The sequence below is a fragment of the Schistocerca cancellata genome, chromosome 4 (assembly GCF_023864275.1).
Source record: "Schistocerca cancellata isolate TAMUIC-IGC-003103 chromosome 4, iqSchCanc2.1, whole genome shotgun sequence".
Lineage (NCBI taxonomy): Eukaryota > Metazoa > Arthropoda > Insecta > Orthoptera > Acrididae > Schistocerca > Schistocerca cancellata.
Genome location: NC_064629.1, coordinates 244,181,674 through 244,205,962, shown reverse-complemented (window position 1 = coordinate 244,205,962; position 24,289 = coordinate 244,181,674). Strand labels below are relative to the sequence as shown.

General features: G+C 43.4%; 1 protein-coding gene across 1 annotated transcript in view; it reads right to left on the bottom strand.

The window, feature by feature from the left end:
• LOC126184045 (rho GTPase-activating protein 45-like) overlaps positions 1-24,289 on the bottom strand; it is a 636,308-nt gene that overhangs the window by 407,764 nt on the left and 204,255 nt on the right. Inside the window, exon 3 of the mRNA XM_049926404.1 lies at positions 16,546-16,711. Coding sequence (XP_049782361.1) covers positions 16,546-16,711 — 166 coding nt within the window. The remainder of the gene's footprint in view (positions 1-16,545; positions 16,712-24,289) is intronic.

Genomic DNA, 24,289 nt, shown 5'->3' with positions numbered 1-24,289 from the left:
CTTGGTAAGTCCTGGAGGATAGGAAATCTTTTCCTGTGCTGTCGGCACGCTTATGATACTGCTACTTCTCATCACTCAAACATATACGAGTTCAATTTACATTGTAAATTTCTTTATCAGCTGTAGATACTTGTTTCATCAGAGATCAACAAAACTGATGGGGGTAATTATTTCAGCAGATTTCTTAAGAGATATCTATGTACATTTCCAATTTAAAATTATGAACGGTTATAGTGGCGTACGCAGTTTGCTTTCGGCCACGATGTGTAATCAGGAGTGCGTCTAAATGAGGTTACAGCTGACGGAAAAATTCAAAAATTGCTATTTCTTTCCACATTCACTTAATTAAAGATGATGTAAGTATTGTAATTGTATTACACACCGGAAATTCACGAAGTGTAAGGAGAATGGCGGAGAATTAATGCTAAAAATGAGTCGCTCCTGAGAGAGAAGTTGTTATTTAAAGGAAAATCGAAGTGTTTACGTCCAGTCGATGTCGACGGTATTACGTACAGAACACAAGGTAAGATATTGGGAGTAAGGAGAAGGAATTCTGCTGTGTCAGGCTGAAAAATGTAAATGTCGTATGGCAATATTAACTGCGATATCTCATGGGATGGTTTCAGCCTTCTAGCCGAAGGGCTGTTCTTCCACCGCCCACATTGGTCTCTTTCCTCGGGGATATGTGAGAGTTATCTCATACGTGCTTGCGAAGTGTGAATGAGTGTAATGGATGTGTGTTCAATGTAGTGTTAATTTTGTGTTGTATGATGATGTTGATGACTGAAGCGAGACAGTGAAAGCCAGTCCGGGCAAATAACCTATTATTCTCTGACAGCACCAAGCGGCACATGATCATTCAAACTTACTTATACCTAACCATCAATATCAAGAATGAATTTTCACTCTGCAGCAGGGTGTGTGCTTATATGAAACATCCGGGCAGATTAAAACTGTCTGTTGGATTGGGATTCGAACCGGGCCAGATATCCCAGGTTCCAGTCCCGATACGAGACACCGTTTTAATCTACCAGGAAGCCTCGAAGAACCAGTTATTCGAATTTTTTTCTTAGGTAATCGAACTTTGAGTTCTGGGGAGTCAACTGTCTTATTGACGAACTAGTGAATGTTTTGCAGGTACATTCCTCAACACTTCTACACAGTGGTTTCACTGAACTTAATTCAGATCTTCCTAAGGCTAATACAAACTACTAAAGTACCGTATGTTGCATACACCAGTTTCCTTTGAGAATGCCATAAATTTCAGGAGGGCATGCCATTCAATAACTTGCCCCAAGTGTAACAGAAATATCTCAGTATAAACAGATTCTTACTCCGTCGTCTGTTGTCTGACCCATGAAATATGTATATCACTGAGATAAAAACACCAAATACAGCAATACTGGAGAAAATCGCAGCATAGTTCTATATCAGATAACAATGTCTGCTCTATCCATTCATGTAAACACATGCAGGTAGCACCACTTCATGCGTCGTTTCACCAAGTGGCGGCCCTACCGCCCATTATCCATCCTTAAGCCAATCATTCATTTGTATCCAAAGCTACTTTATTACTAATTTTATTTCACACATGAATATGGACACTAGATTCGTTTTATACGGATGACAGTCTTCTAATCACTTATGACATACATTTTATTGAGCTCGTCTTTAAAATTAATATCCAATAAAATTTTTTAATACTAAGGTCAGCCAATATAACTTCAACATCAGCTGGGCCCGCCAAGGTAGGGTTCGCACCTCGGCGATGGACAGGCTAGGACCGGTCCTGTCTCCAGAAATTTCTGCGTAAAGTACTTCTCTGTAAAAACTAATGTGGCAGTATTACTTCAGTAGACTGTTTTAAGAGCTTCATCCTGTCTACGCAGTATCGGTTTTCCTTGCGTGATGTGCACGAAGGAGATGAATGCTAGCACGCCACCCACAAGGGAGAAGGCGTCCCGGAGGTTTATTACGCTGCTCAGAGCTGCCGGTGCAGCGTTTAAATAATGCCGAAGGCACGGTAGCCACGTCTGCTGTCCGCTACACAAACCCACACACTGTCAGCCCACCACACTTCAGCGGCACTGATGCGCTAGTGAAACATTTGCTATATACAGCGTCACCACAGAAATTATAGTATTAATCTTTGTCGTTACAAAAGCGAATGACAAGAGTACATTGTTTATGTATTCTGTCACATAGGTCGGACCTAGGAAGATACAACATATTTCATTAACACATCTCTTTCTACATCTTCACTTGAGCCGGCCGGGGTGGCCGAGCGGTTCAAGGCGCTACAGTCTGGAATCGTGCGACCGCTACGGTCGCAGGTTCGAATCCTGCCTCGGGCATGGATGTATGTGATGTCCTTAGGTTAGTTAGGTTTAAGTAGTTCTAAGTTCTAGGGGACTGATGACCTCAGAAGTTAAGTCCCATAGTGCTCAGAGCCATTTGAACCATCTTCAGTTGTTTTGACATATATACTCCGCAAATCACCGTGCAGTGTATGGCAGGATACTTCGTACCAAAATGATCGAATTTCTGTTCAACTCAGTGCTGAGAGAGGAAAAAATGATTCCCTATGTTCTGCTGTAAGCTACCTAATCTCTCGTATCTTATACGTATGCTCCTTACATGCGATATTTGATGGTAGAAGCAGAATTTTCACACAATCTTCTTCGAATTTACGCAGAAATGCTTTGCAGTACAATCTCATCTTTGTTCCAAGAATTCTCGTTTAAGATACCTAAACATTTGAAACACTGTGATATAACTATTTGCGTACCGGATTTTATTTCAGTGATCAGTAATTTATTGTATACAATCATGAACGCGATAAACGCGCCTGAATTAATATTTATATAACAACAATCGGGCAGCATGCGAAATCCAAATCACTGTAGTAACTGCCCCCTGGTATCATCTTCGAGCAGCCTAGATTACTAGTTCTGTTACATCATGATACGTATTTGAAATAATTACTTTGTCTCCCCATCGATCTTTTAAAAGATACATTTTTATATTTGGTTTAATGTTAAAGTACCAAACAAGAAGAATTTGTAGTTTCAGTAAAAAAAAATTGTAAACTTGTAGCAACTGCATTTATGGGAACGCTGTGTTAATTGATGTTGGCAATCTGCTATGTAACAGTAACTTAAAGTCAGTGTGGTGTAATTCGTGAGTCTACACTAGAGAAACGTCCGCCCCGAAAGCTGAATGATCGCCAGCACGGTAGATCAGCGTGTCCGGTCAGAGGGTTTACCTACCCTCTGTAATAATAATAATAAAAAAAAACTGAGCGAACGGATCAAAGAACAACCTGAACGAATGTCATCGGACGTCCGCCACGAACAAATGCAACGAACAATATAGAATAAAATAAGATCAACGGAAAAAAATAGCGTGACGGACTGCCGTCCTAAGGGGCACGGGTTCGATTCTCGGTTAGGTTGGGGATTTTCTCCGCTCAGGGACTAGATGTTGTGCTGTCTTCATCATCATTTCATCCACATCCGGCGCGCAGGTCGTCCAATGTGGCGTCGAATATAATAAGACCTGTACCAAGGCGGCCGGGCCTGCCCGTAATGGGCCTCCCGGCCATGACGCCAGATGATCATCACATTTACACCAGAGAAACGAAAGAGAAACTTTTTGCGGGTATACTTCATTACTTACTGAAGTGTTAGCCGTCAAGATCAAAGGACGGGTGTGGAAAGCAATCATGTGGAAAATGGCAGCAGGACAAGTACTACGTCAACATGTGAGACGAGCGGCCATTTGACAATGCAGCAATATATAATGAGTTATCAGTAACTCGGATTATGAATAATTCCTTACTGTAAAATATGAAGATGTTGTGTAATGATTTCAACATGCAGGATGTATGTCGTGTACGTTGTTTTAATCGTATTTTGATTTGAAGAGGACAAGCCCACTGTGAGATACGAAGCTATTGTTCTTAAAGCCAGCTCTCTCAGATTATTCTGTTGTTAAAATCATTAAGTTGTACCTTATTTGCTGTTTTTATGAGGTCATTAACTTTCAGAGCGAATTCTTCAATAATTTTGTCATTTTGATGATTTCAGTGAACCTGTGACCTAAGAAAGTTGTTCTTGTATTCAATGTATCATGTTATTCAAAAATGGCTCTGAGCACAATGGGACTTAACTACAGTGGTCATCAGTCCCCTAGAACTTAGAACTACTTAAACCTAACTAACCTAAAGACATCACACACATCCATGCAGGATTTGAACCTGCGACCGTAGCAGTCGCGCGGTTCCGGACTGCGCGCCTAGAACCGCTAGACCACCGCGGCCGGCTATCATGTTATTCAGGCGCAAAATAATAATTAAATATTTGTTTACTATAATTTGGATATGTATGAGGATGTTAGAAATTACATTTTTCAAATTTCTAAAAGCTCTTTTAAGGAAAGGTGTCTAGCATGTTAAGATTTAGACAGTGAAATAAGTTAACGAATTTTTATCTATTCCAACACGGGTATAACCAGTCGCTTAGATCATCTATACTCGGTCGTACCGTTTAATTTTTACCTCTGGCTAACGAACGATATTGCAGAAGTCACTATTACTGTTCACTAAAATAATTACTTACTGATACTTAAACTGAAAGCTATTACAATATTTTTACTACGTTATAGAGAAATGAAATATTAGTTATATCATGTTTATTTATCATTGATTCATATTTAACGTGATGTGTGTACGTAAATCAGAAGTAGAGTATGTTTTTTGCCCTTATTAAATGCATCTTGTGGCTAGTGAAGAGATGTAACTACCAAAAACATTACAGAAAGTCTAAAAAAAGTATTAACAAATATTGAGTAGCTATATGGATGCGTATACCTTAAGAGTTGTAAAACTACCGTATGGTACCGTAGACTATCGTAAGTAAGCGTAGACTGTGGTAGTTTTCTTAGTCGCCTTGGTCAATTAAGACCGAATCTGTGTTACGTGTACCATAGGTGTCGTTCATACCCATCGAATATTACCTCATATCGAACGCTTTGTATACGTTTGTGATCTGTGTCTGACTTGATTCCGTAGATACCGCAGGCGGTGAATCATCTAGAAACTGAGTGATGATATACAAAGGGCGGCGTAACCTACGAAACATTTTTGTTCTATATAGTTATCCACCTGCCGGTTACATGAAAATAAACAGTATTTATAACAAAATTGAAACTGTCAGTGTTTTATTCGAAAATTGTTGATTTATGATATGAAAAGTAGGATGTTGTGGTAAAAACTTGAAAAAATACAGATTTATCACACATCGTTAGAAAACACAATTTTCTCAAAAAAAGGGATAAAGTAAAAAACACGCAGAACAAAAATATATGGAACATAGCTTCAATACAGCCCGCCCGGTTGGCCGTGCGGTCTAACGCACGGCTTTTCGGGCGGGAAGGACCGCCGGTCCCCGGCACGAATACGCCCGGCGGATTTGTGTCGAGGTCCGGTGAGCCGGCCAGTCTGTGGATAGTTTTTAGGCGGTTTTCCATCTGCCTCGACAAATACGGGCTGGTTCCCCATATTCCACCTCAGCTACACTATGTCGGCGATTGCTGCGCACACAATTCCTCCACGTACGCGTACACCACCATTACTCTACCACGCAAACATAAGGGGTTACACTCGTCTGGTGTGCGACGTTCCCTGAGGAGGTCCACCGGGGGCCGAACCGCACAATAACCCTGAGTTCGGTGTGGGGCGGCGGAGGGGTGAAGTGGACTGCGGTAGTCCATCTGCTTTCCTCTGGATCAATTGGCCACAGTGTGTACCGAAAACCAACACACACTGATTTATATCTGCAGGCCAGCAGCTGTCACCACCCTGCACAGAAGGATGGGGTTCAGAAGACCTTGGTCCACAGAGCACGTGCCCTGTCAGACCAAGAGAATCTACCTATAGAGATAGAACGTCTCAAAACAGTTTACTCCAAGAATGGATACATGGACAGACAAATTGAGAGGGCACTCCAACCAGCCACTATACCACAGGTTCCTGAAGAAGACCAAGATCAAGCAAAGAAGGTGGCATATCTGCCCCATGCTGGCTCTATTTCTGCCAGAATCAGTAGGATCCTCCGTAAACACAATATCAAGTGTGTTTTCTGTCCATCCAACAAGATCGGGGGACTGCTGGGGAGTGTCAAAGACGACCTGGGGTTACGAAAACCAGGGATTTACAATATACCTTGTCAATGTGGCAAGTCCTACATTGGCCAGACGACAAGAACTGTGGAAATCAGGTGCAAAGAACATAAGAGGCACACTAGATTAAGACAGGTGACTAAGTCAGCCATTACTGTCTAGAACTAGATCATGCCATGAAGTATGAGGATACCAAGATTCTAGCACAAACACCCAGATTTTGGGACAGTGTTATGAGAGAATCGATAGAAATTAAAATGGCCGACGATCTTATGAACCGTGACACAGGGTACCAGCTAAGCAGAGCCTGGGATCCGGCTCTGGAATTGTTAAAGGAGCAACGGGGCCAGCTGCAACACTACACAAACAGAAGAACCAGAGACATGGAGATGGAAAACGAGCCCCTGACGGACTGCCAGGCGCACCAGACCGAAGATGGAACACCCAGAAGTGGGACTGGTGGGTGCGGACCGCAGAGGGTACATCCAGAGCCGCAGCGGACGAAAAACGGGGCGGCAACGCTCCAACAGGTCTCGGTGTGCGGGCGCGGACCGCAGGGGGAACGCTTGGTACCCCAGACCGTAGATGAAACCCCCAGGAGCGGGTTTGGTGGGCGCGGACCGCAGAGGGAACACCTAGAACCGCAGCGGACGGAAAACGGAGCAGCAACGCTCCAGCAGGTCGCAGGGAATGGGCGCGGACCACAGAGGAAGCGCCTGCAGCCGTTGGTGGAGGGGGAAGGCCATAGGCATAAATACTGGACCAGGTCCACTCGACGAGCATAACCACCTATGGTAAACTAACATACGCAAACAGCGACAAACGTCGGTAAGCCCCTGCATATCAGCAACACTGACTGGCAACTACCAGCTGCTATTAGAGCCGACCAACAGGCAACAGCAGGGACACCGACGAGCTCGCCCACAGACGCACGAACAATCTGCCAACACTCCCTCACACTGTGCCTCCGGTATATGACCCATTGGACACAAGACCTATAACAAACCTAACTGTTGCAGGTTGCAGGACGCTGAACGAGGACTCTGTACCAGCACCCAGCGCCAGCCGCCGAGCAGCACAAACGCACAACGTCAAGGTATCGACATGCATGATACCCACTACTGACAAAGCCTATCCTTGCACAACCTATCGCAGGCAGCAAGACAACCGCTACTGCTCTTGCCGCCCGACCTAACTTTCGCAGAGGTTTTTTTCCCTTGGCTCTTGCTTTGGCACTTTTTTTCCTCTGCCCTTCAAACCGCTACCCTTCGTCAGATTTCGACCAATCTATCTCCAGATGAGTGCGTATTAATGGTTAATCCTAACCAGACGTACGCAAACATCGCAGTACCCACATCCTGCGGCACCTCACTTTAGTGAATACTAACCCTTATGCAGAGATGGCAGTAGACCTTTTGTGCTGGCCATCATGCCGGTGTGGGCGTGGAGGGTCTCCACCTCTATATATTAAAAAAAAAAAACTCGACGAGCAGTCTCAGGTCGCACCTGATGAAGGTCACGAGCTACGTGACCGAAATATCGTGCAAGTACGACGCTGATATCCGGCAGAACACCCGACAACCCAAGATGTCATTAGATCGCCGGGAAAGCCTGAAGAGTTACATTATTATTTCTCTTTGTTAACTGGATAACAACTACCGGTCTTCTACATTAAACTGCCTTCTTAGAATCTGTCTTACAGTACGCATTGTTGTTTCCTAAAGTATCCAGCATATACTTTCGACCTAGTTGCAGCACGGGTGACATGCGGTTTTGCGTTATCCTGTTGAAAGGTAATGTCACAGAGTCCTCGAAGATTGAGCACAGTCACCGGTCTTCTTAACACTTCAAAAATATTATGCCTACTGTCCAAATTACTGTGCGGCTGGTCCCGGCGGAGGTTCGAGTCCTCCCTCGGGCATGGGTGTGTGAGTTTGTCCTTAGGATAAATTAGGTTAAGTGGTGTGTAAGCTTAGGGACTGATGACTTTAGCAGTTGAGTCCCATAAGATTTCACACACATTTGAACTTTTTTTTTTGTCCAGATTACCTGCTATGCAAACTAGTGGTGATCGTGCCGTGTACCCAGTAGTATAGTCCGCCGCTCGTGGTCTCGCGGTAGCGTTCTCGCTTCCCGAGCACGGGGTCCCGGGTTCGATTCCCGGCGGGGTCAGGGATTTTCACCTGCCTCGAGATGACTGGGTGTTTGTGTTGTCCTCATCATTTCATCATCATCCAGGAAAGTGGCGAAATTGGACTGAGCAAAGATTGGGTAATTGTACGGGCGCTGATAACCGCGCAGTTGAGCGCCCCACAAACCAAACATCATCATCATCACCCAGTAGTATCCCATATCATTATGCGGGTGCTGGATCCATATGGTGATGATGAACGTAATTTCTCGGAGCCTCCACAGAAGGATACGTCCATTGTGATACTGTATCCAGAACTGGGACACGGCTGAAGAGTCGACATGGTGTCACTCCTGTGTTCAGTGTGTCGTTGATAGGACCACTTGTCAGAGCGCCTCTCTCTGATGCAACCTCAAGGGGATCTGCAGCAGTGATCGCCGTGCTGACATTACGTGGTTCTGCAGATGTCGCCACATTGTTCGTGTGGATACTTGTCTCGTTACAAACAAGCCCATTTACTGACGCAAGTTGCGTGCTGTGGTTTTAAAATCCTGTACAGCCAAGCGAAAAATGTCTCTCATATTGGTCCCATATTACTTAAGCTCTCTGAAGTGCTGCATGACGTTGAGAATGGCCCTTCTGCACCCATCAGTTTTATATTCGTATGACAGTCGCGGGATCCCGACTAACGTGAGCAGTAATATCGCGGAATGATAAACAGCATCCTTCATAGGCCACAATTCTGCCGTCTCCGAACTGCGACACTGCCGGTAAGCGTTCATCCTCTATACAAGAGGCAAAACACGACCTCCTGAGAAACAATCGACATGCAAATGTTATCTCTGAATGAGAAATCCGCAGTGTAATTTTCCTTATTTAGATGATATAGAGGGCGTTACTCCGAACCATGCTTTTCGGTTGCGCTGAAATGCTAATAACTGCATATCCAAGCATGTAGCATGCTACACGCCGGTTTAACGTTTATTGCATGCCGGTTTCATTGGGATGCAATTTTAATGGCCAGAAGTATTCTATGGCAGTTTTTGAGTCATCTTAATTCATGTCAGTAGTTAGAGTACTCTGTCCAGGTTTCCTTTTCGCATTAGTTTCAGGAGTGTTTTCAGTTTCAGCATCTGTTTGGTAAGTTAGATTCTGGAAATCCAGTCTCATTTCCAAACTCGACCTCGAATATGAAGACATGCAGACGTTTCACTGGACTTATTTCCCTACACTCTGTGTGTTTGGACGCTGGTACCAAGCCGTTCTCTTCCTCCACGGCACTTCATATGCTTCTGTATTATATAGGATGTCCCAGGAGGAATGGTCAGTATTCAGGGATATGGCAGGCAAGATCATTCGAAGCAAAGATGTCTAGTAAATGTGGGATCTAAAATGCATACCTTATCAACCTTCAGCACTTCTTCATCTACGATACAGTGAAACAAATTTCTTCTACTGGAAGCTCTTTGCTTTCCATATTTTGAGAGGTGGTAGGATGGACCAAACAGTCTCTTAAGTGCATATCTTAAGAGCTATGTGCACTTATTCATCTTCGCTAACGTGAAACACATTTCATCTACTGAACAAGTGCGCATCGCTCTTAATGTAGACGCTTTGGGGCCCATGTTTACTAGATTTTTTCTCTTAATTTTTATCCATATTACCTTCTCCCAAAATATGGAGAGCAAGGAGGTTGTGGTGGAACAGATTTGTTTCACAGCATCGAAGATGAAGATGTGCTCATAGTTCATAACGTATGCATTTTGGAGCCCATGTTTTCTAAACTTTTTTGCTTCGAATGATGGTAGGTGTCGTATTCCTTAATATTAAACTATTCTCCCTGGGACACTCTGTATAGTAAACGCTCTCTCATTTGGATGTCTACACAATGACTGAAGCTATTTTGTTCGAGAAGCCATATTTCACATCATCGAAATGCCTCGCAGACAGAAGTGATCTGAAGCTGATCTCTACATTCTGCCATTAAGGTCACATAAGTTGGGCATTTCAGTAGACGAAAGGTGGATAAATCAGTGGCTCCACAATCATGGCTGGGTTAATATTTTCTCTGGATTCTGAATATACATTCTGGGTGTTGTAATCATTTGGGGAATGTGACTACTTACTCATCGAGGAACAAAATGATGATGTGTACGGTACTGTGATTATACTTAGTTGTTATCTTTTATGCTGAATACTAGTATATTCTTGTTCTGTAATTTTCATGTAAATAGAGAGAAGGTAAATGAATGAGAGTAGGTACTGCTTTAAGCAGTCGCAGGGCGGAGGAAAGAACGTATTCCCCGAATTTAGACGAGAGGTCGCTGCTTCAAGTGAACAGCTATAAAAATTATTGTTGCAATACCGCACTAATGAGAATAATCGCCATTCGTTTCGTTGATCCAGTTTCAGAATCGATGGAAGGAGGAGGTGCTGTTACAAGAAGTGTGACGAAATTCACAATCATGGCAATAAATGAGGCCTAAGGTTCTTGGAACACACGTTGGACGCTTCTACGTTGGTAATGTTCCGAAGTGGAGCAGACGATTATTCGCAGTTAGGTACAGAATATTTCAATGAGTCAGGGAAAGTATTTTTATTCTTCACAAACAAGTGTCAAATTAGGAACATAACCAGGTGGCTCATATGACTATTGTTTTTAAATTAGTAGTGGAAAAAATATCAATGCAGACAGTACATTGAATTTTCAGTTCTCGTCAATTAGTTGGTTAGTTCGCAAATTGAAAAGGATTTTAGAAATTTGCTGAGAAATGCATTAAAATGAAGTCGCAGCTTGAGGGGGCTGATTAACCTGGTAAAGCAGAAATAACAGTGAACGTCAGGAATTACACAGCAGAAGGCACGTAACGATAATTTATTCTTTATCATACACAGATTGCCGGCCGGAGTGGCCGAGCGGTTCTAGGCGCTACAGTCTGGAACCGCGCGACCGCTACGGACGCAGGTTCGAGTCCTGCCTCGGGCATGGATGTGTGTGATGTCCTTAGGTTAGTTAGGTTTAAGTAGTTTCAAGTTCTAGGGGACTGATGACCTCAGAAGTTAAATCCCATAGTGCTCAGAGCCATTTGAACCACACACAGATTAAAAAGCAGTAGAAGTTCTCTGGAAAAGACCAGGAAACAAAGAACTAAGCTCTCTATAAACTAGAAAGTAGCCAAATAAATCAATATACATTATGATTACATATTCCCATTTCTGCATTGAATCAAGTTAGAATAGTATTATATATTCCTAGATTAAATGAAGAACGGCAAAATATTTTCTGTGACACCAAATAACGTAACTAACGCTGGCTGTTTATCAATCTAGTGCTGCTTACAAGAAATGAATTCTCCTCTTAAGTCGGTCAGTTTCTGCTGCGTAAATGAAACGAGGATCGTATGTTGCGGTAACAAATTTCGTAAACGACGCAACACAGTACTACCAAATTTATAGTATATGTATGCATATAGGCTTGTTGGTTATTACATAGATCCTTCTGTCACAAGTATTTTTTTTTTCACTATTGGCAACTGGGGAAAGTAAGACCGCACTGAATAACGTAACTAACGCTGGCTGTTTATCAATCTAGTGCTGCTTACAAGAAATGAATTCTCCTCTTAAGTCGGTCAGTTTCTGCTGCGTAAATGAAACGAGGATCGTATGTTGCGGTAACAAATTTCGTAAACGACGCAACACAGTACTACCAAATTTATAGTATATGTATGCATATAGGCTTGTTGGTTATTACATAGATCTTTCTGTCACAAGTATTTTTTTTTTCACTATTGGCAACTGGGGAAAGTAAGACCGCACTGAACTACTGCTGGATTTAAGAGCATCAAACAAACACTGATGGAAAAAAAATTTTTAACAATAACATAGAGTTGGGTGACATAAATGGAAGTTCGGGTTTCTGTATCTGAAAGGTGATGTCTATTCAAATTTAGCGACAGTGGCAAAGACTGGCGCTAGTAGCGCCACTATGAGGATGCAAATCGTATTGCTTTAAATACGCGCTATAACAGTCGTGAGCATTAGTTACCCCTGGGACTGCATCTGATAAGTTTACGTTAGTCAAGAATGCCTTTGAGGCGACAAAGACGCCATTATAAACACCTCACTGAGTTTCAACGAGGTCATGTAACAGGGCTACGAGAAGCTGCGTTATTGCAGAAAGACTTGGCAGGAATGTAGCCACTGTTATGAATCCTAGTACCGGTGGTTTAGAGAATGTACGGCCTCAAGAAGACCGGACTCCGGACGGACAAGTTTCACTAGCGAGGGGTTCAAAAAATGGTTCAAATGGCTCTGAGAATTATGGAACATAACATCTGAGGTCATCAGTCCCCTAGAACTTAGAACAACTGAGGGGCAACTGAGACGATTGCCTTGGCAACTCTGGTCTTGTACTGTCACTGTTATCCCTGATAGCGCAGTGCCTTGCGATGCGTACGTCCCGGCCCGTCGACACTTACCTGACGGTTTTGGCGAAGAGCGCTGGGATCGCGAAAATCTGGCCGAGAGATTGTTTCCCTACACCTTAAAAACGGGTTTGAGATATTCCCCATCGCTTAAAGTACATCTGAGCCAGCACGGGACACCTGTTCTGTTGGGACTATGGCCGATCTTCCTGATAAGTCTGAATTGCCGGGCAGTCACGCCCACGCTCTACCGGAAGCAAGTGAGTGCACCAAGTGCACCCGGATGCAAATCGCAGCTCATGTAGGCACGAATGACGCCTTGGTTCAGAAATCATCTCCTCAGTTCCTACAGATAGCTGGCTGCTTTGATGAAGACAGCTCTCCTCGTTCATAGGGTGGAAGGAAACAGAGCCAGCGTTTCCCAGAACCGATCGCGGTCCTCTGGTTTTTAATGGAGTGGAGGGACTGAACCAGAGACTCTGACGATTCTCTGACGATCTGAGATGCGGATTTCTCGGTGTGCACTTTAGAGTGGAGAATTGTAGGACCTCCCCTGACAGAGAAATTCCTTGACAGATACGATGAGATAGGTTCTCATTTCTGACTAGGAAGGATACTATCCCCGTTAATTACAGGAAGTTGCATTCGCCATGGCAGTTCGGTGAAGGTTCAAAATGGTTCAAATGGCTCTGAGCACTATGGGACTTAACTGCTGAGGTCATATGTCCCCTAGAACTTAGAACTACTTAAACCTAACTAACCTAAGGACATCACACACATCCATGACCGAGGCAGGATTCGAACCTGCGACCGTAGCTGTCGCGCAGTCCCACACTGAAGTGCCTAGAACCGCTCGGCCATTCCGGCTGGCACTACCGAGGGGGAATACCATAGTGTTCGGTGTATTGTTTTGGCTAATCATACTTTATCTCCTAGCAGCGATTTGAGCAGCAGTTGGAACCACAGTGAAGCAACGACCTGCTACAAATCGGTTACTTCGACGTAACTTCGAACCAGACGGCCTGTAGCGTGCATTCCACTAACCCCAAACCATCGCTATTTGCTACTTCAGTGGTGTCCAGGGAGAGCTCATCGGAGGGCTCAGTGGAGGTCTATTGTGTTTTCTGAATGAAGCTGGTTCTTCCTCGGTGCCAGTGATGGCTGTGTGTTAGTCGGAGGCCAGTTGAGGGCCTGCAACCAACCTGTCTGCGTGCTAGACATACTGGACCTAAATCTGCAGCTAAGGCGTGGGGTGTAATTTCGTATGACACCAGCAACACTCTCATGATTATCCCACACTCTCTGACTGCAAATGTGTATGTCAGTCTGTTGATTCGACCTGTTGTGCTGACATTCAGGAACAGCGTTCGAGGGGGTGTTTTCCAACACGATAACTCTCGCTCACATACCGATGTTGTCATTCAACATGCTCTACAGAATGTCGACATGTTGCCTTGAGCTCCTCGATCACCAGATGTGTCTCCAGTCGAGCACACGCAGGACATCATCGGACGACAACTCCAGCGTCATCAACAAATAGCATTAAGCGTCCCTTTATTGACCGACCAAGTGAAACATGCATGAAACTCCAACCCACAAACTGACATCCGACACCTGTACAACCCAATGTTTGCATGTCTGCATGCTTGCATTTAACATTTTGACGGTGACGCCGGTTATTCATGTACCAGCAATTGACATTTGCAATGGCTTATCTTGTGTTTACATTAACTTACGCTCTTGCAATGTTAGTCAATTAAACTTGTTGGCCGAAGTATCATTCCTTTATATATATTTTTTTCGGTAATGAGATTCTGGTTGCTTTGAAGCGCATAAATGAAGCCGCAGTACATTTCGAAATTAGGTTATATGACACACGTAGTTATTACCAACGTCTCTAAACAGTGCCATTAACGAAAGTACGTAGATTGTTACAGTACGGACGAAGTGAAACCACACAGTGCGCGAGACCAGCGGTTGGAGCAGTGTGGTTGTTACATGGCTTACGACCGGACAACGACAGCCGTCTGATAGTAATTCTTCAAGCTACTGTGCACTATATAATCTTACAATTTGGACATCGACAATTTAGATACATGATAGAATTGTTCTTTTATAAATGTAAAGAAGTATTAAAATCTTCCAGAAAACTTTTGGTAGCCGCATAGCTTTAGTAGTTCCGTTATTACAGGATAATACAGAACCAGTTTCGCGATGACTTTTTAGCATCCTTTAATCTACATCTACATCCATACTCCGCAAGCCACCTGACGGTGTGTGGCGGAGGGTACCTTGAGTACCTCTATAGGTTCTCCCTTCTGTCTAGTCTCGCATTGTTCGTGGAAAGAAGGATTGTCGGTATGCCTCTGTGTGGCCTCTAATCTCTCTGATTTTATACTCATGGTCTCTTCGCGAGATATACGTAGGAGGGAGCAATATACTGCTTGACTCCTCGGTGAAAGTATACTGGGTGATCAAACAGTCAGTATAAATTTGAAAGCTGAATAAATCACGGAATAATGTACATAGAAAGGTACAAATTGACACACGCGCTTGGAATGACATGAGGTTTTATTGGAACCAAAAAAATACAAACGTTCAAAAGATTTCCGACAGATGGCGCTTCATCTGATCAGAATAGCAATAATTAGCATAACAAAGCAAGACAAAGCAAAAATGATGTTCTTTACAGGAAATGCTCAATATTTCCACCATCATTCCTCAACAATAGCTGTAGTGGAGGAATAATGTTGTGAACAGCACTGTAAAACATGTCCGGAGCTATGGTGAGGCATTGGCGTCGGATGTTGTCTTTCAGCATCCCTAGAGATGTCGATCGATCAACGATACACTTGCGACTTCAGGTATCCCCAATGCCAATAATCGCACGGACCGAGGACTGGGGACCTGGGAGGCCAAGCATGACGAAAGTGGCGGCTGAGCAAACGATCATCACCAAGCGGCGGGCGAAAGAGGTCTTTCACGCGTCTAGCAATAGGGGGTGTTTTTTTGGTTCTAATAAAAACCCATGTCATTCCAAGCATGTGTGTCAATTTTTACCTTTCTATGTACATTATTCCGTGATTTATTCAGCTTTCAAATTTATACTGACTTTTTGATCACCCAGTATATACGTTATTCCATGGTTTATTAAGTTTTCAAATCTATAATGAGTTTTTGATCACCCGGTACATATAACTAATGCAACAATGTGCTGGAATTTGTTCATTTTTCGTCACTTCTCAATACCTGCGGCTACCAATGCTCATGTACACTGCCTGCGCTTGTTACTCATTGGAATTTTTGATGTTTCAGCTCATAACCATACAATTTAGGCGGTCCTGGCAATTCGAACACAGTCCGAATGTCGGGAGGCCGCGTATTTTTAACGAAATAATGTTTAATTAGTTATATGTATACACCTCAGATGGGATTAAATCATCGCGAAGCCGGTAGTGTATGATCCTGTAATAGAGGATCTACTAACAGCTAATGCGGCTACCAAAAGTCAAAAAATGGTTCAAATAGCTCTGAGCACTATGGGACATAACTGCTGCTGTCATCAGTCCCCTAGAACTTAGAACTACTTAAGCCTAAGGACATCACACACATCCATGCCCGAGGCAGGATTCTAGCCTGCGACCGTAGCGGTCGCGCGGTTCCAGACTGTAGCGCCTAGAACCGCTCGGCCACTCCGGCCGGCCTACCAAAAGTCATTTAGAGGATACTGCTGTAACCTTACAGTATCCTGAATTTTTATTAACCTAACCAGAAGCGCCTTACGACCAGTGATGAATGCTGCAGGCTTACTGGCGTTGGTGGAGCCGGAGGCGGGTGCGATGGCGTGTCGCAGGCTGGCGAGCGCCTCCTTGAGGCTGCGCACGTCTGCGGTGAGTGCTGCCATGTCCTCCGCCTCTGTGCCGGAGCTGGGCTCCGAGCACGAGCTGCTGTCCGCATCCCCACCCCGTTCGCTCATCTGCAACAATAACAAAACATTGCAATCGCGTCAAAAACTACGCTAACAGAAATGGAGAATGTGGTATCGTACAGAAATCGCGTTCCCACACCAAAGTTGGCAACACGAATGATACCACCGAGGGCTCACTGCAGTCCGCAACAAAGTATGAGTAGTATGGGAAGCGCTGCTGAAGACCACGCCTTTCATATAAGCTCTGCAGCGACCTCACGTCGAGGTTAATACAGGGTGTTACAAAAAGGTACGGCCAAACTATCAGGAAACATTCCTCACACACAAATAAAGAAAAGATGTTATGTGGACATGTGTCCGGAAACGCTTAATTTCCATGTTAGAGCTTATTTTAGTTTCGTCGGTATGCACTGTACTTCCTCGATCCACCGCCATGATTTCATACGGGATACTCAACCTGTGCTGCTAGAACATGTGCCTTTACAAGTACGACACAACATGTGGTTCATGCACGATGAAGCTCCTGCACATTTCAGTCGAAGTGTTCGTACGCTTCTTAACAACAGATTCGGTGACCGATGGATTGGTAGAGGCGGACCAATTCCATGGCCTCCACGCTCTCCTGACCTCAACCCTCTTGACTTTTATTTATGGGGGCATTAGAAATCTCTTGTCTACGCAACCCCGGTACCAAATGTAGACACTCTTCGTGTTCGTATTGTGGATGGCTGTGATACATTACGCCATTCTCCAGGGCTGCATCAGCGCATCACGGATTCCATGCGACGGAGGGTGGATGCATGTATCCTCGCTAACAGAGGACATATTGAACATTTCCTGTAACAAAGTGTTTGAAGTCACGCTGGTACGTTCTGTTGCTGTGTGTTTCCATTCCATGATTAATGTGATTTGAAGAGAAGTAATAAAATGAGCTCTAACATGGAAAGTAAGCGTTTCCGGACACATTTTCTTTCTTTGTGTGTGAGGAATGTTTCCTGAAAGTTTGGCCGTACCTTTTTGTAACACCCTTTATAGTGTCGAGCATGGAAGAACTCGCCCAGTTCGAGATCTCAGCTTCAACAGTCAACATCAAACTCTAGGACCAACGTGTCGGTAAAGTTTCAGATTAACTTGTAGTGTTGTTAATGTTGAACGTTGTACCTCAAGAGAACGGTTTGTTGGTTAGTGCATCAAATTATGCTTTGCCAGTCTTTGTGTATCGCAAGTCTCTAGAGGAACGGAAGGCTCCAAATGATTGGAAAAGAGCACAGGTAGTCCCCGTCTTCAAGAAGGGTCGTCGAGCAGATGCGCAAAACTATAGACCTATATCTCTGACGTCGATCTGTTGTAGAATTTTAGAACATGTTTTTTGCTCGCGTATCATGTCGTTTCTGGAAACCCAGAATCTACTCTGTAGGAATCAACATAGATTCCGGAAACATCGATCGTGTGAGACCCAACTCGCTTTATTTGTTCATGAGACCCAGAAAATATTAGGTACAGGCTGCCAGGTAGATGCCATTTTCCTTCACTTCTGGAAGGCGTTCGATACAGTTTCGCACTGTCGCCTGATAAACAAAGTAAGAGCCTACGGAATATCAGACCAGCTGCGTGGCTGGATTGAAGAGTTTTTAGCAAATAGAACACAGTATGTTGTTCTCAATGGAGAGACGTCTACAGATGTTAAAGTAACCTCTGGCGTGCCACAGGGGAGTGTTATGGGACCATTGCTTTTCACAATCTATATAAATGACCTAGTAGATAGTGTCGGAAGTTCCATGCGGCTTTTCGCGGATGATGCTGTAGTATACAGAGAAGTTGCAGCATTAGAAAATTGCAGCGAAATGCAGGAAGATATGCAGCGGATAGGCACTTGGTGCAGAGAGTGGCAACTGACCCTTAACATAGACAAATGTAATGTATTGCGAATACATAGAAAGAAGGATCCTTTATTGTATTATTATATGATAGTGGAACAAACACTGTTAGCAGTTACTTCTGTAGAATATCTGGGAGTGTGCGTGCGGAAAGATTTGAAGTGGAATCATCATATAAAATTAATTGTTGGTAAGGCGGGTACCAGGTTGAGATTCATCGGGAGAGTCCTTAGGAAATGTAATCCATTAACAAAGGAGGTGGCTTACAAAACACTCGTTCGACCTATACTTGAGTATTGCTCATCAGTGTGAGATCCGTACCAGGTCGGGTTGACGGAGGAGATAGAGAAGATTCAAAGAAGAGCGGCGCGTTTCGTCACAGGGTTATTTGGTAAGCGTGATAGCGTAACGGAGATGTTTAGCAAACTCAAGTGGCAGACTCTGCATTGCGATGTAACTTGCTGTCCAGGTTTCGAGAGGGTGCGTTTCTGGATGAGGTATCGAATATATTGCTTCCTCCTACTTATACCTCCAGTGGAGATCACGAATGTAAAATTAGAGAGATTCGAGCGCGCACGGAGGCTTCCGGCAGTCGTTCTTCCCGCGAACCATACGCGACTGGAACTGGAACGGGTGGTAATGACAGGGGCACGTAAAGTGCCCTCCGCCACACACCGTTGGGTGGCTTGCGGACTATAAATGTAGATGTAGATGTAGATGACAGTTGTAAGTCATCCAGTTCTCCTGTGGCAAAGAACTGGCAAAGTTAAGTGAATCTCTTATTCATTTCTGTAATAAAGCGGACTAATATTTCGTGTGTTCTAGTTTACTGAGCCTTCTCCCATAGCAATCAAAGAACCTACAGTCGTGACCACGTTGTGGATATGTTCATCACATAACATGTATAAAGTTATTAAACTTTTATTCTATTCGGAACTAATGTTCATCATCAATATCACTATGAGATGAGTTTCCCACAGCCGTATTGCGGTGATATTGAACTCCTGGAAGAACTGCCAAAGCTATACTCACTTCCCCACGTAAACTACCTCTCTGGTTTTTTTTCTACGAAGTTTAAACAGATTTTATAACTTTGTAAGTAGGTTTAATAAAAACAAATTGAAACTGAAAGTAAACTGAAATTGACATTAAGTTAAATTGATGAAACTTACTGCATTCAACAAATTAAATGTATCTTTGTAGTAAAATAATTACAAATTGCTTAAAAATTGTAGGAAAACCCGCAAGTAAAACGAAACCTATGACTTATGCCAGTTACCGTATATTAATTTTGGTATATTGTATAATAGAGAACAGATATTATTTCCTCCTCACAAATTATTAATAGCGCACCAATTATTAATCATAGAAAAGAAAAAGACCCATGGTTCAGAGTTTTGGAAACATATCTTTCAGGAATCGTGCTTTTAATATAGTTTTGCTACTTTTATCCTAAACTTATAGATTACGTCACTAAAGTCAAGTTTAACAGCTCTGTCGTATTCTGTATAAAATATAGCTAAATTCGACAGTCAGCTTTCATCAATACCAGATTTTAAACACTTTTATCAGTCGCATATGGTATTTTGAAATTGTGTTCGACAGATACTACCATCATTGACAGTGTCATAAGTATCCTTAAAAGTATTTCAACGTTTGGCTAAGCATCTCTTAACTCACAAGGAACTAGAAAGTAGGTATTTCGTTAATTTGCTTCTTTATATCAATATCTTTGCTTAATTTGGTACCGAAATCATTTGTACATTATTCAAGACCAGATACGTTGTTTTTCTTTAAGGTCTTTCCTTAAAGGAACTTAAAGTCAGATAAAATGCTGTGATATGTGTGAGATATGTTTTTCATTTCAATTATTCCTCTGTGAAATACTTCGAAGGACTCTAGCTCATACAGTTTCTCAACACAGACCAAGTGTGCATCGCATTCAGTCACCTCTCAAGACATCCTCTTCACCTTTCTTTGCCTTTTAGCAGCAAAAGTGCTTTAGGTGGATGCAGAAACACAAAAAACCTTTGGCTTTGACTGCATGTTTATGCTCTCCTCCTCTTAGTTGTTTCGTATTTTTGTGGCAAACCAGGTAGCAAATTCACACCACGTCTCTAATAACCACACAAGTTCATATTCAATTGTACTGAGAAAGATTAAAGCTCCCGTTGTTATTTCAGTTGAACATTTGACTCTACAGGTCATATCCTGTAACACGTTGTATACAGAAGCTACCCTCTCCCGAAGAATTGTCATAGCTTGACGCCAAAAGGCCATCTTCTATCGCAGAGCCTCTTGAGGCATTTTAATACAATCTAATAAAGCCCCCCATCTTAAAGCAGAGCTGCTTAAGTAATTGGAAAACCAAACTTTTCCAAAAATATGAGCATCGGAACGAAGACCCTAGCACGTGCACGCCAACGATATTTAGACTGTGTTGCACAAGGCACAAATTGAGCAAGGTCGTTTTTTGGCATACATGTGTCTGACAACCTTCGAATTTTCCTGCTGTGTTCAAGCCACTAGCGAAGCTTTGGTCGCAACATTTACAGATGTCTATGTCGTCAGTGATAAGCTTCTGCAATATTTATTCCAATAAGCCCCTTACGGCTGGCTAAAGACTTACGATAAATTCTTGCATTACATGCTAGGTAGTGGATCCGATGGCCAAAAACAGAGCATCTACATGAGCACTATGCAGTTCACCCCTAAGTGTTTGGCAGAAGATTTGCAGAATCACATTCAGGCTATTTCTCTACTGTTCCCCTCTCTATTAGCACGCGGGATAATGGACACCGAAATATTTCTGTGCGAGCTCTGATTTATTTCAATTTGAAGCAACGGTCATTTCTCCCTAGGTAGTTGGGAGTCAACAAAATATATTGTCATTCGACGAAGAAAACTGTTGGTGGAAATTTCGTGAAAAGATCTTGCCTTAATGAAAAACGCCTCTGTTTCAAAGATTATCTCCCAAACTCATTTATGATATCCGTGACACTCTCTTCTTTATTTCGCTATAATGTAAAACGAACTGCCGTCCTTCAAACTTTTTCAGTTCCTTATCAGTTTTATGTGTTAAGGATTTAATACCGCGCAGCAAAACCAAAAAGGACGGACAAGCGTAGTGTAGGCATTCTCTTCAGTAGATTTATTGCATCTCCTATGTGTTATCCTAATAAAACGTGGTCATTAGTTTACCTTCCTTATAAAATTGTCAATGCGATGGTTACCACTTAAATTGTTCCTATAATCAACAGGTATTTACTAGAACCCACAACCCCTAAATTTGTGTGATTTATGGAGAAGCGGAAATTACCGGATTTTTTTCAGTACTCATGTATAGACCCTCAGACTTTTTGTTGTTCGGGATAATTTCTACTTTCTGTGCCATGCAAATTTCTTGTACAAATCATTTTGTTGTGGTTTTTGATCTTTTGATGACTTTACTGCACGGTAGACGCCATTACCATCTACAAACAATCTAAGAGGCTTCTCAGATTATCTTCTAAGCCGTTTATACAATACAAGAGCAGCACACGCCTTACAACGCTTCCTTGGCGAAGCCCAGATGTCGAAATACTGAACACCTGTAAACGCTTTGGCTTCCTCATTTGGTCGACGCTTACGTAGTTAATACGTTTGTTTACATGCAGTTTCAATTCAGATAAACATACTATAGTTGTCTATAGGCAACATAAGTAGGAACTCCCGTTGTTAATTAGCGAGGGAAGGCTTATTTTTGAATCATTTTTCTTTACACAGTATATCTTATCATCCGTGACTGTAGGACTACAAAGGTACTGGCTGCATGGGTAAGTAAATTTCATATCCCCTCCGCCGTTTTTACTTACTTCCTCTACCGTCACGATTCTCTCTTCTCCTCAGTTGGCAGAAATCTGCAAAAATGGGAAGCTATTTGCTTCAGCACCCGCTCGCTGATCTTTGAGCTCCTGCATTACCGCAGCGAAGTGGCAGCAAGGCCTCCAGTGTTGACATGAGTGAGATGTGTACTGGACAGCTGTGTGAGCCTAGCGCACTGTTGCCGTATAAGCCCCATTATCGATGAACGTCTGTTAGGTAATAGTCGTTTCTTTTATATACTGCTTGGACGAAATGACACTGCAGACATGACACCGTGATAACAGCGTGCGCTTATAGTCACTGGCCGAGGGAAAGGCTTCTTCCCGTAGCCAGAAGACAGTAGCAGGAGTGGTAGGAAAACTCATATGTGGCCCCGGTTAGTCCTTGAAACGTCAATCTTTTTCTTTTCCGGTTTTTTTTGCACAATATCTGTTTCTGCCCCCATGGCGGGTGCCTATCTAGCCACTCCCTCGCTATGACCATAAAAGGCACCAGTGCACTGTTGTACTGTTATATTCGGTGCCGCATGGAAGCAAATAGCCCCTGAATGTCATCTTCAGCAATTTCTTGCCATGCGTCAAACAAATGTGTCAGTTCATGAAGATCACTGGCTTGATCCCGACATGTATGTCTGTCCATAGCAAGCCAGACATACTCTGTTGGTGACAAACGGGAGGATCGAGGACCAAGCAGGTCAGTAAAAACTTCTGTGGTCTGAACTGCAGTGCCTGGTCTTACATTATTCTACTGGAATGTGCCAGTTGGTACCCCGGTTACGAAGAGTATGGTAACAGCTTTTACGATTCTTGCCACAGATTGACGAGCATTCAGCTTCTCTTTAACTATTACAAAAACTGTTTTGCCATCATATTAAATAGCTTGGTTCAAATGGCTCTGAGCACTATGGGACGCCCGTAGCTCGTGGTCGTGCGATAGCGTTCTCGCTTCCCACGCCCGGGTTCCCGGGTTCGATTCCCGGCGGGGTCAGGGATTTTCTCTGCCTCGTGATGGCTGGGTGTTGTGTGATGTCCTTAGGTTAGTTAGGTTAAAGTAGTTCTAAGTTCTAGGGGACTGATGACCATAGCTGTTAAGTCCCATAGTGCTCAGAGCCATTTGAACCACTATGGGACTCAACTTCTAAGGTCATTAGTCCCCTAGAACTTAGAACTAGTTAAACCTAACTAACCTAAGGACATCACACACATATATGCCCGAGGCAGGATTCGTACCTGCGACCGAAGCGGTCTCGCGGTTCCAGACTGCAGCGCCTAGAACCGCACGACCACTTCGGCCGGCGCTATTAAATATCTCTACGCAACATTTTTACTGTTGTTGGAGTGTTACTGGTCTCGAAAACTGCTTGTCCCAGCTCCACTGCGGACATGTTGGTGTCGACCTGACTGCCACAAACAGAAGCGAGACCACAGCTGAACACCAAAGAAAGCCGCTAATTGTCCCAGTTCACTCTACCTCTCTACACCATACAAGTCCCTGTTGACTGTAGTATGGTGCCAGCGGCAAATAACACGTGAAAGCCAGCCTACAGTAATCTGTTCTCTTTTCTTCGTGATGGTACACTGTCTCTAAGCTTAGTTCGGACATCAGCTGTTGTCATCTGGCTATCCCCAAAGCCAGTCTTTTACTTTTTAGTGCTTCTTGAAGTCTCTGTGTCTGCTCTTCTTGCCAGACTGTTGCCCTGAGTCCATCTTGATTCCAGTTGTTCTGAATTCATTACGCTACAGGCAACTGTGTGTGCAGAGTGTAGTAGCTATGATGCTTCCATGTCCCTCATGCAGTGATTTGAACATGCCAAAGATCTAAAAGATGGTGGTAAAATGCACGTTCATGTACGGCGGGCCATGCTGCGATCCCATCTGAAAAGTTG